This window comes from Alosa sapidissima, chromosome 4 (assembly GCF_018492685.1).
Source record: "Alosa sapidissima isolate fAloSap1 chromosome 4, fAloSap1.pri, whole genome shotgun sequence".
Taxonomy (NCBI): domain Eukaryota; kingdom Metazoa; phylum Chordata; class Actinopteri; order Clupeiformes; family Clupeidae; genus Alosa; species Alosa sapidissima.
The window spans coordinates 39,233,502-39,246,001 of NC_055960.1; the positions used below are offsets into that span (position 1 = coordinate 39,233,502).

The following is a 12,500-nucleotide window of genomic DNA, read 5'->3' on the forward strand; positions in this document are numbered from 1 at the left end:
GCGGATGAAAGTTCCGATGACGCCGGTGGTTGCTAGGATACCCAGCACGGCGAGGAAGACGGGGATGATGGCCCAGGGCGAGCTCCACTCCAGCTTGATGATGGGGGTGGGCCGACAGCCCGAGCGGTTCTGATTGGGCCGCATGTCGAAGGGGCAGGTGTCGCAGTTGAACTCGTCGAACAGATAGGAGTAGCCGTCACAGAGCTCGCAGTGCCAGCAGCACGGCACGCCTTCACCATCCTCTTCCTCTCGCCTGGCTCGCACGGGAAGCTGCACACCGAGTCTGGCACCTGCCGGTCTCCGCCCGACCACTGCATCTCCTCCACCTGGGGGCGCGGGGGGCATTGTGATGACATCCAACATTTACCTGCCTCTACGTGACCCTCATTCAGCATTCAGCCACCTGTCTGTTACTCCATATTGACTGTTTACATATTGTCACCATTGGCTACACTGTTTACATATTGTCTCCATTGGCTACACTGTTTACATATTGTCACCATTGGCTACACTGTTTACATATTGTCTCCATTGGCTACACTGTTTACATATTGTCACCATTGGCTACACTGTTTACATATTGTCTCCATTGGCTACACAAATTCCTTGTGTGTCTTACTTCGCCAAACGGATCTGATCTGAATCTGATTCTGAATTACTTTGTGTAAAAACTGAGTGAATTGTGTGTGTGAGTGATTTATGTGAGTGAGTGAGTTATGTGTGTGAGTGATTTGTGTGTGTGAGTGATTTGTGTGAGTGAGTGAGTTGTGTGTGTGAGTGATTTGTGTGTGTGAGTGATTTGTGTGAGTGAGTGATTTGTGTGTGTGAGTGAGTGATTTGTGTGTGTGAGTGATTATGTGAGGGAGTGAGTTGTGTGTGTGAGTGAGTTGTGTGTGTGAGTGTTGTGTGTGTGAGTGATTTGTGTGTGTGAGTGATTTGTGTGAGTGAGTGATTTATGTGAGTGAGTGAGTTGTGTGTGAGTGAGTTGTGTGTGTGAGTGATTTGTGTGTGTGAGTGAGTGAGTTGTGTGTGTGAGTGATTTGTGTGAGTGAGTGATTTGTGTGTGTGAGTGAGTTGTGTGTGTAAGTGATTTATGTGTGAGTGAGTTGTGTGTGTGAGTGATTTGTATGAGTGAGTGAGTGAGTTGTGTGAGTGAGTGATTTGTGTGTGTGAGTGACTTGTGTGTGTGTGTGAGTGATTTGTATGTGTGAGTGAGTTGTGTGTGTGAGTGAGTTGTGTGTGTGAGTGATTGAGTTGTGTGTGTGAGTGATTTGTGCGTGTGAGTGAGTGATTTGTGTGTGTGGTGAGTGTGTGTGTGAGTGAGTGAGTGAATTGTGTGTGTGAGTGAGTCGTGTGTGTGAGTGAGTTGTGTGTGTGAGTGATTGAGTTGTGTGTGTGAGTGATTTGTGTGTGTGAGTGAGTGATTTGTGTGTGTGAGTGAGTCGTGTGTGTGAGTGAGTTGTGTGTGTGAGTGATTTGTGTGTGTGAGTGAGTCGCGTGTGTGTGAGGGACCGGGTCCAGTGGTTGCTGTGTGGTGCCCTGATTGTACTTACGTTGAGTCGCAGGTGATTGGTCCACTGGCCGATGGCTTTGTAGCCGGGGTTGGTTGTGTTGGACAGCTGGTACTGGAAGATGTCATAACGACCAGGGGCGTCGCCGTTTTCATTAAACATGACCGCTGTTCCTGCACTACCTGCAGACAGAGAGGGAGAGAGAGAGGGGGGGAGAGAGGGAGAGAAGAGAGGGAGAGAGAGAGAGAGAGAGGGAGAGAAAGTAGTGGTCAGTTGATATGTGATGTGTCCTGCTCAATGAAACCTGCTCAACTGGTAGCACACCTGTGCACCTGTGTACCTGTCAGCTGGTAGCACACCTGTGCACCTGTGTACCTGTCAGCTGGTAGCACACCTGTGTACTTGTGTGCACCTAGAGGTTGCTAGGTTACAGGGATGCTGGCGAGATGCTGACATTTGTCCATTGGGAGCTTGCTATGGCTAGCTTTTGGCCTGGGCCTCTGACATCCTTCCATCCATCCGTGAGCCAGTGCTGCACTTCACTGTCTGGTCGAGGGGATTTCTCGGGACAGCTGGACCTAGGCTACTCTACGAAAGATCTGCCGAGGCCGCAGAGCTGTTGCTGACCTGTGAGCTGGATTGAGCAGACTAACGTTAACGTTTAAGAATTCTGCAATCTCACGGAGCAATAAACTGTCGCTGTCAAAAGTCCACCGAGTTGCTGATCTGCAAGATCGCCCACGACTTCAGACTGTTTTGCTTCCAGTGATCTCCAGACTGCAGCCTACAAGGCCTAACGTTAACGTGATCTCCAGACTGCAGCCTACAAGGCCTAACGTTACGTTAACGTTAAATCCTCCGGGTTTTTTTTATTTCTTATTTATTTTATTTTATTATTTGTTCATTTTTTTGTTGTCTGTCTTGTATGTCTACCGTTAGGTGTTGCGGGTACGCTGTCTTGTATGTCTACCGTTAGGTGTTGCGGGTACGCTGTCTTGTATGTCTACCGTTAGGTGTCGCAGGTATGCTGTCTTGTATGTCTACCGTTAGGTGTTGCGGGTACGCTGTCTTGTATGTCTACCGTTAGGTGTTGCGGGTATGCTGTCTTGTATGTCTACCATTAGGTTGCAGGTACGCTGTCTTGTATGTCTACCGTTAGGTGTTGCGGGTACGCTGTCCTGTATGTCTACCGTTATGTGTTGCGGGCAGGGTTGGGTCAGATTACTTTGAAATGTAATCCATTACTGACTACAAATTACATGGCAATTTTTGTAATCAGTAACGTAATCAGGATTACCAAAAACATGTAACGTAATCTGATTACTTTAGGATTACTTTTAGATTACTTCAATAAATATGTCCCTTAAGTAAAAGACACCACCACTGAATTGATGAAAGAATTCTCATTCTATTTTTCTGTTTATTATTTCATTACATCTAAGAAATCTCTTTGCTCTGAGTAAAGCATTCCTGTGTGAATTAACTGATCTTTTCTTCCAAGAATCTTAATGTAGCCCCTTGTTTTAGTGTTACCATTTACTTTGAGGCCACCAGGTCCCATTGTCTGAAAAACACCCAAAACTAATACATTTCTATAGCTATTCTCCACTTTGGGGGTGGTATTTTGGTGGTTGAAATTTTCCCCATCCCAAAATTGATCACTTAGTCATCATGGATGTGATCATGGATCACTATTCTCCAAACATGCACAACTCAGCTTAACCTTTATAAGGGCACACCTGGACAATGAATTTAGCTTTCGCTGGATTTTTTTGACCCAGGGACATGGCCTGAGATTGAATGACACCATGTCCATTTCAATTGTGGGGGTGAGAAAATTATTCCTTTGGGATGTTTTTCAACCAGGGGGACCTGGTGACTTTCTCAAAGTAAACGGTAACACTAAAACAAGAGGCTACATTAAGATTAGGAGGAAAAGATCAGGCAGTGTGCCGAGAGACCTGCCCCAATAGCAGGGCTCCGAACCGGTTCATGGAACGAAAACGAAAACCGAAAACAAACTGAATTTTACTGAATTTTACGGAATTTTACGAGGAGCGGAAACAGAAACGAAAACAAAATGGTCTTCAACTGTTCCGGAACAGAAACGTTATTCTGAAATCCACAAAACCGGTTAATAACCTTTTTTTTCGTTCTCTATATATTTTATAAAATTTCACAAAAGCATATCCTATGTCAGGGAGACTATTTCCGGTTGTGCGAAAAACAAGCCTGCATCTACACTGTTAATGTGAGCTAACAAGCCGCTATGTAGCCAACTACTGTAGGCAAACAGCCTAATAATTTGATTTCTGCAGTTCGAAAAAAAAAAAAAAGAATAAATGGACCTTTGGTCCAAATGTGTATATTTTGTCTTGCTGTTGTAATGTAACCTATCCGTCTGCCACTTCGGATCTTAGGCCAGCTCGTAGCGTAGGCTACTGAAACTGATTTGGATATTGTTTGTAGCCTATGCGTAATAGCCTATTTTGCCTGTCCACGCCTTGTCGTTTTTAAGTCGGGATTTGAAATGTTTGCGCAATTATAGCCTATTCTATGTAGAAGAGTTAAACGGGAAATTTGAGATAGGCCTTGTCAGCAACAGACAGGTTCGTTTATAAACAGGGTTGGAATTATTGGAGTTTAGCACGTATCCAGAAATATTTTTGATAAGAAATTATTTATAGGCATAGGTTAGGCCTACAGTAAATCTGTAGGCTATGGGATGGATAGCCCATCTGAATGTTTTTGGATGCCGCCTGTGATTTATTATTTTTGGGCATAGCTACGGTATAGGCTAAATCAAGGAGAAATAATGAGTACGTCTCTTCTAAGGTAAAGTCCACAAAAATAGACTTGATAGGCCCGCCAAACACTGCCGGAACTTTAAGAACGAACGATATTTTGCGTTCCGAACCGTTTCAGGACCGATATGTTGGTGGCGGAACGCATGCAAGAACGAAAACGTTAAACATAGGCCTACCTGAACCGTTCGGAACAGAACGTTTGAAAAATAATTTCATTTTCAAGCCCTGCCCAATAGTAAATAAGTTAGTAAGTAAGTATAGATACTCTTTTGATCCTGTGAGGGAAATTTGGTCTCCCGATCCGCGAATTAGTGAAGCGCAGTGAACACACAGTAAGGTGAAGCACACACCAACCCGGAGCAGTGAGCTGTCTGCTACAACGGTGCTCGGGGATCAATGAGGGGTTAGGTGCCTTACTCAAGGGTACTTCAGCCGTGGATGTGGGCATGGGAGAGCAGTGCTCAACCACTTCCCCCGCCCACATTTTTTCTACTGGTCGGGGCTTGTCGAATTAAAAGATAACTAGGCTATCATTAAAAAGTCGCATTGCTTGCATGATAAAATGTAATCAGGTAATCCCCAACAATGTAACTGTAATCTGATTACACAATTTTTTTATTGTAATCTGGGCTGATTATAGTTACTTGATTTTTGTAATCTGATTACGTAATCCAGATTATATGTAATCCGTTAGTACCCAACCCTGGCTTGCTTGTTTTTAGGACAAATTTGCTTAACGCACTGGCAGACAAATTTGCTTGTTTTCAGGATGAGAGGTCTTAAAATAAGTCAAACTTTTGTAAAATTAAGTCAAATGTTTTCACAAGAAAGCGCTAGGTAAGTCTCTTTATACTGAAAACAATACCATTTTTTTTATCTTATTAAAAGATTAATAACACTTGGTTAGATTTTGTTAGATAAGCCGTTTTTGCAGTGCAGGGCCCGTCTTGGCTTCTTTCTGATTCCGGTGACATGAACATTGGCTACCTGCAAGTGCATAATGTGAGGTGAGCAGTGAGCTGCCTTGCTCAAGGGCACTTCAGCCGTGCCTACTGGTCGGGGTTCGAACCGGCAACCCTCCGGTTACAAGTCCGAAGCGCTAACCAGTAGGCCACGGCAACCCTCCGGTTACAAGTCCGAAGCGCTAACCAGTAGGCCACGGCAACCCTCCGGTTACAAGTCCGAAGCGCTAACCAGTAGGCCACGGCAACCCTCCGGTTACAAGTCCGAAGCGCTAACCAGTAGCCACGGCAACCCTCCGGTTACAAGTCCGAAGCGCTAACCAGTAGGCCACGGCAACCCTCCGGTTACAAGTCCGAAGCGCTGACCAGTAGGCCACGGCTACCCCACTACAGTACTATTTGCTACGATATTCACCTGTTAGAAAGAGAACAAGTTGCTATTTCCTTTTTTTTCGTGCAGTGGATTAGGCTATCAAATCGCTCGTTTGAACAGTAACAGTAATCCACTTCATTCGCGGAGAGGTTCAGTTTGTCACTTTCACCTGTGCAGACACGTACATGGACACTCTACATGGACACTCTACTAGGCTACAATTTAATGTTATGCTTCTATATTTTATGACACCAAAATTAAGAAGTATGCTATATAACTTTTAGTTTATTTTTCTTTCGATCCGATAATAGCCTGCTACAAATGGCAGGGCACGCCCCAAATGAAAATGAATGAATGGAACCTCGCTTCGCGCGTCAGTCAGGAAAAACACTGTTCACCAAGTCACGATGATCAGCTATTGGCACGGTCCAGCAGCAGTGTGTGATGTATAGCCTAGGCTGAGTGTAACATTGCTTTGCATGTGATCATGACGTGACTTGCGATGTATGACATGAAGCAGTAGCCTAACATTCCCTTGCACTAAAATTAGTATTACAAATAATTTAGATATTAAAATCATATACCAAATTATAGCCTAATGACATACTACAATTATAGCCTTATGATATATTACAAAAAAAGTCGAGTCCTCGACGAGTCATCGCGAGTGCGAATGCACGAGTCCGAGTCCAAGTTCGAGTCATTCAGTGCTCAAGTCCAAGTCAAGTCACGAGTCTCTAAATTTAGCTCATGACTCGGACTCGAGTACTACAACACTGGTTAATGCAACACTTCCTGTTAGTATGGCTACGCTTGTAGCACACCTACACACACGAATATCCAGACATATACAGTACACACATACACACACAGGAATATCCAGACATTCACACACATACACACACAACAGTCAGAACCAATCAACCCTACATAACACAAACACATGGGAATCACACACACAGGCACACACATCATGTTCCTGCTAAAAACACACACATCAGATAGGCATTCCCACACACTCCACTACAGCACACACACAGCAATGTGGCAGCATGGTAACACACACACACTCCACTACAGCACAGCAATGTGGCAGCATGGTAACACACACACACTCCACTACAGCACACACACAGCAATGTGGCAGCATGGTAACACACACACACTCCACTACAGCACACACACAGCAATGTGGCAGCATGGTAACACACACACACTCCACTACAGCACACACACAGCAATGTGGCAGCATGGTAAGCTGCCCCCTGAAGGGATGGAACAGAAAGACTCCTAATAGAACTCTAAATGGCTTTTATTTCCCTTTATTCCTTTTGATCAGGACCAGTGAGTGGAAGAGAAGCCTCTAGAGAGGAGAGGAGAAGAGGAGGAGAGAGGAGGAGAGAGGAGAAGAGGAGGAGGAGAAGAGGAGGAGGAGAAGAGGAGAGAGGAGAGGGGAGGGAGAAGAGAAGGAGGAGGAGAGGAGAGGAGGAGAAGAGAGGAGAGGAGAGAGAAGAGGGGAGAGGACAGGAGAGAGAAGAGAGGAGGAGGAGAAGAGGGGAGAGAGGAGAGGAGGAGGAGGAGGAGAGGAAGGGGGAGGAGGAGAGAGGAGAGGGGAGGGAGAAGAGAAGGTGGAGAAGAGGAGGCCAGTGAAAGGACTTCTTGAGTGAAAGGCTGGACGTGCTCCCGGCGTGGAATGACCCGATTGTGTGTGTGTGTGTGTGTGTGTCCAGTGTGTGTGTGTGTGTGTGTGTGTGTGTGTGTGTGTGTGTGTGTCCAGTGTGTGTGTGTGTGTGCGCGTGTGTCTTGAGTGAGAACAGGCCCAGGGCCAAGGGTTTCAGAGAGACAAGCTTCTCCACCCACCACGGACATTCAGAAGCAGTCACTTAAGGCTGGCCACACACAAGACACACACACACACACATACATACATGCATAGACACACGTACGCACCTGGGCACACATAGACACATACACACACACACACATGCACACACACACACACATACACACACACGTGCACGCACCTACACACAAAACACATGTGCACACACAGGCATGCACACACACAAAGACACACATGTGCGCGCACACACACACACACGTAAACGTACACACACACACATACACACACACATACACATGTACACGTACACACACACACACACACACACAAATGTACACGTACACACACACACACACATACATGTAAACGTACACACACACACAGACACACATGTACACACACACACACACAGGCAGGATGTTTTCAAGAGCAGGACAAAGAGAGGAGAACCTTCAGGATGAATTCTGCCCTGTGATTGGATGCTCAGCAGTGATTCACACCTGCTTTAGGTCAACCCCCCCCCCCCCCCCCACACACACACACACACACATACACACGCACTCACACACACACACGCACGGACACACACACACACAAATGACGTAAAGCATCACAGAAGACACTTCCCCCACTTCAAAGAAATGCCCTGTACCAGCGCACATCTGAATGCTCTTTAGAAAGGAGGCAGCATAAGACTGAGTCACTAGTATAAGTATAAGTATATATACTCTTTTGATCCCGTGAGGGAAATTTGGTCTCTGCATTTAACCCAATCCGTGAATTAGTGAAACAAACTCAGCACAGTGAGCGCAACAACAGCGGCGCTTGGGGAGCAGTGAGGGGTTAGGTGCCTTGCTCAAGTCCAGGCTCTCCCGCTATCGGTATTGTTTTAAACCTGCCAATAGCGCGCCAGGTGGATAAGCCAGCTTGTGATTGGTCCCGGCACAACTGTAACGGAAGCAGCAGAAAAAGACCATCTTAAACCTATACCTATACCAGACCATCTTAAACCTATAGCTATACCAGACCATCTTAAACCTGTAGCTAACCCAGACCAGCGTAGGCCTGTAGCTATACCAGACCAGTGTAGGCCTGTAGCTAAACCAGACTAACAAAGGCCTGTAGCTAAACCAGACCAGCGTAGGCCTGTAGCTAAACCAGACCATCTTAAACCTGTAGCTAACCCAGACCAGTGTAGGCCTGTAGCTAACCCAGACCAGTATAGGCCTGTAGCTAAACCAGACTAACAAAGGCCTGTAGCTAAACCAGACTAATATAGGCCTGTAGCTAAACCAGACCAGCGTAGGCCTGTAGCTAAACCAGACCATCTTAAACCTGTAGCTAACCCAGACCAGTGTAGGCCTGTAGCTAAACCAGACTAACAAAGGCCTGTAGCTAAACCAGACCAGCGTAGGGCTGTAGCTAACCCAGACCAGCGTAGGCCTGTAGTTAACCCAGACTAACAAAGGCCTGTAGCTATACCAGACCAGTGTAGGCCTGTAGTTAACCAGACCAGTGTAGGCCTGTAGCTATACCAGACCAGTGTAGGCCTGTAGTTAACCAGACCAGTGTAGGCCTGTAGCTATACCAGACCAGTGTAGGCCTGTAGCTAACCCAGACCAGCGTAGGCCTGTAGTTAACCCAGACTAACAAAGGCCTGTAGCTATACCAGACCAGTGTAGGCCTGTAGTTAACCAGACCAGTGTAGGCCTGTAGCTATACCAGACCAGCGTAGGCCTGTAGCTATACCAGACCAGTGTAGGCCTGTAGCTATACCAGACCAGTGTAGGCCTGTAGTTAACCAGACCAGCGTAGGCCTGTAGTTAACCAGATCAGTGTAGGCCTGTAGCTATACCAGACCAGCGTAGGCCTGTAGTTAACCAGATCAGCGTAGGCCTGTAGCTATACCAGACCAGCGTAGGCCTGTAGTTAACCAGACCAGCGTAGGCTGGTGCTGAACCTGTGGCTGTCCTGCGTCGGGTGGCGGCTGCTCACCGTTGAAGTTGACCGCTCTGATGTAGGAGAGCAGCAGCGCTCCCTCCACGGGGTCCATGCGATCGCACACACCTGGGGAGCCGGGGCAGAGGTCCAGGTGCATGCTGTGCAGCGCGTACGCCATGGCGTACACGGCGTCGATCACAAACTGCACCTTCCCCTCCTGCTCATATGGAGAGTCTCGACTTATACGCTCCTCACCTGGAGGCAGAGAACAGGGGCAGGGGTTAACACACCCACACACACACACACACACACACACACACACACACACACATTTACACACACACACATATACACACACACACACACACACACACATACACACACACACACACACACACATATACACACATACACATACACACACACACACACACACACACACACATACACACATACACATACACACACACACACACACACACACACACACACACACACATATACACACACACACACACACACACACATACACACATACACATACACAGCAGACTGCTCACCTGTACATTTCCTCTGCCCGGTACCCAGCTTCCCACCTGGTCGAGTCATTTTGCAGCGGAAGTCCTCCTCCCAGAATTCGGCGAACCAGATGTTCCGGCGGTTGTTCTCCAAAGAACGCGTGGTGAAGTAGTCGTCAAAGCCTGAGGATCACACAGCACTGTTTAGTACAGAACCCTACATAACCCTTATGGTGGGAAAATACAGAGTGCTAGACTCTGAAAAGTAGAACACTACAGAGTGCTAGAACACTGTGAATCTCTGATGAGTAGAACACTACAGAGTGCTAGAACACTGTGGAACTCTGAGGAATAGAACACTACAGAATCCTGAGTGATTGTCAAACAGGTCAACTATTTGGCAACATTACTGACAGAAAGCATGGAAAAAAGATAATGTGGGTGGAGTTTAGGTGTTTGGGTGGGGTTTGAGTAGCTCAGATGGATCCGTGTTTTGGGTGGGGTTTAGTTGTTTGTGGAGTTTGAGAAGTTTGGGTGGAGTTGGTAGGTTAGGCTGGAGCTTGCATAGTTTGGGTGGAGTTTGTGTAGTGTGGGTGGGATTTGAGTATATTGGGTGGGGTTGGGAGTTTAGGGTGGCATTGGGAGTTTAGGGTGGGGTTGGGAGTTTAATGTGAGTTTAGGGTGGGGTTGGGAGTTTAAGGTGGAGTTGGGAGTTTAGGTGAGTTTAGGGTGGAGTTGGGAGTTTAGGTGAGTTTAGGGTGGGGTTGGGAGTTTAGGGTGGCGTTGGGAGTTAAGGGTGGAGTTGAGAGTTTAGGGTGGTGTGTGCGTAGTGTGTGAGTTTAGGGTTGAGTGTGCATAGTGTGTGCGTAGTGTGTGGAGTGTGCGTAGTGTGTGAGTTTAGGGTAGGGTTGGGAGTTTAGGGTGGAGTGTGCGTAGTGTGTGCGTTTAGGGTGGAGTGTGCGTAGTGTGTGAGATTAGGGTGGGGTTGGGAGTTTAGGGTGGAGTGTGCGTAGTGTGTGAGTTTAGGGTTGAGTGTGCATAGTGTGTGCGTAGTGTGTGAGTTTAGGGTGGAGTGTGCATAGTGTGTGCGTTTAGGGTGGAGTTGAGAGTTTAGGATGGAGTGTGCGTAGTGTGTGCGTTTAGGGTGGAGTTGGGAGTTTAGGGTGGAGTGTGCGTAGTGTGTGCATTTAGGGTGGAGTTGGGAGTTTAGGGTGGAGTGTGCGTAGTGTGTGCGTTTAGGGTGGAGTGTGCGTAGCGTGTGAGTTTAGGGTGGGGTTGGGAGTTTAGGGTGGAGTGTGCGTAGCGTGTGAGTTTAGGGTGGGGTTGGGAGTTTAGGGTGGAGTGTGCGTAGCGTGTGAGTTTAGGGTGGGGTTGGGAGTTTAGGGTGGAGTGTGCGTAGCGTGTGCGTAGCTTCACCGTCGATGGAGGCCCGTTTGGGCAGGATAGTCACGGCGCCCTCAGCCACCTCTTCCTGGTTCAGGATGGGCGAGCTCTTCGACCCCCAGCTGTCTGAGCCCACAAACAGGAAGTGACCCGTCAGATTGGCCTTCTTTGCCGCCTCAAGTACGCGCCTAATAAGGGTAATATACACACAAACACACACACACACACACACAGAGGCACACACACACCATCACACACTCAGACAGATGCAAACACATAAACACACACACAGCCTTTTAATAAGGGTGCAGCAGACAGATGTGGTGTGTGGTGTTTGAGTGAGTGTGTGTGTGGGGGTGTGTGTGGTGTTTGAGTGTGTGATGGTGTGTGCGTGTGTGTGTGTGTGTGGGGAGGTGTGTGGTGTTTGAGTGTGTGATGGTGTGTGGGGGGGTGTGTGGTGTTTGAGTGTGTGATGGTGTGTGCGTGTGTGTGTGTGGGGGTGTGTGGTGTTTGAGTGTGTGATGGTGTGTGGGGGGGTGTGTGGTGTTTGAGTGTGTGATGGTGTGTGCGTGTGTGTGTGTGTGGGGGTGTGTGTGTCGGGGTGTGTGTGGTGTTTGAGTGTGTGCCTTCTCTGTGCGTGTGTGTGTGTGGGGGGGTGTGTGGTGTTTGAGTGTGTGCCTTCTCTGTGCGTGTGTGTGTGTGTGTGTGTGTGTGTGTGGTGTTTGAGTGTGTGCCTTCTCTGTGCGTGTGTGTGTATGTGGGGGTGTGTGTGGTGTTTGAGTGTGTGCCTTCTCTGTGCGTGTGTGTGTGTGGGGGGGTGTGTGGTGTTTGAGTGTGTGCCTTCTCTGTGCGTGTGTGTGTGTGGGGGGGTGTGTGGTGTTTGTGTGTGTCTTCTCTGTGCGTGTGTGTGTGTGTGGGGGTGTGTGTGGTGTTTGAGTGTGTGCCTTCTCTGTGCGTGTGTGTGTGTGGGGGGGGGGTGTGGTGTTTGAGTGTGTGCCTTCTCTGTGCGTGTGTCGGGGGGTGTGGTGTTTGAGTGTGTGCCTTCTCTTTGCGTGTGTGTGTGGGGGGGGGGTGTGTGGTGTTTGAGTGTGTGCCTTCTCTGTGCGTGTGTGTGTGTGTTTGACAGACTCACTTGATGTCGTCCTCGTTGGCGAAGATGATG

The 12,500-nt window shown here is 47.8% G+C and overlaps 1 protein-coding gene across 1 annotated transcript in view; it reads right to left on the minus strand.

Moving 5' to 3' along the window:
- Positions 1-6: 6 nt before the first annotated feature.
- Positions 7-12,500, minus strand: part of grm6b (glutamate receptor, metabotropic 6b) — a 40,087-nt gene continuing 27,593 nt past the window's right edge. Inside the window, exons 4-9 of the mRNA XM_042088605.1 lie at positions 12,471-12,500; positions 11,372-11,526; positions 9,998-10,138; positions 9,492-9,692; positions 1,554-1,693; positions 7-326 (exon numbers count right to left, since the gene is read on the minus strand). The exon at positions 12,471-12,500 is cut by the window's right edge and continues 106 nt beyond it. Of these exons, the coding sequence (XP_041944539.1) occupies positions 33-326; positions 1,554-1,693; positions 9,492-9,692; positions 9,998-10,138; positions 11,372-11,526; positions 12,471-12,500 (961 nt within the window). The 3' untranslated portion in view covers positions 7-32. The remainder of the gene's footprint in view (positions 327-1,553; positions 1,694-9,491; positions 9,693-9,997; positions 10,139-11,371; positions 11,527-12,470) is intronic.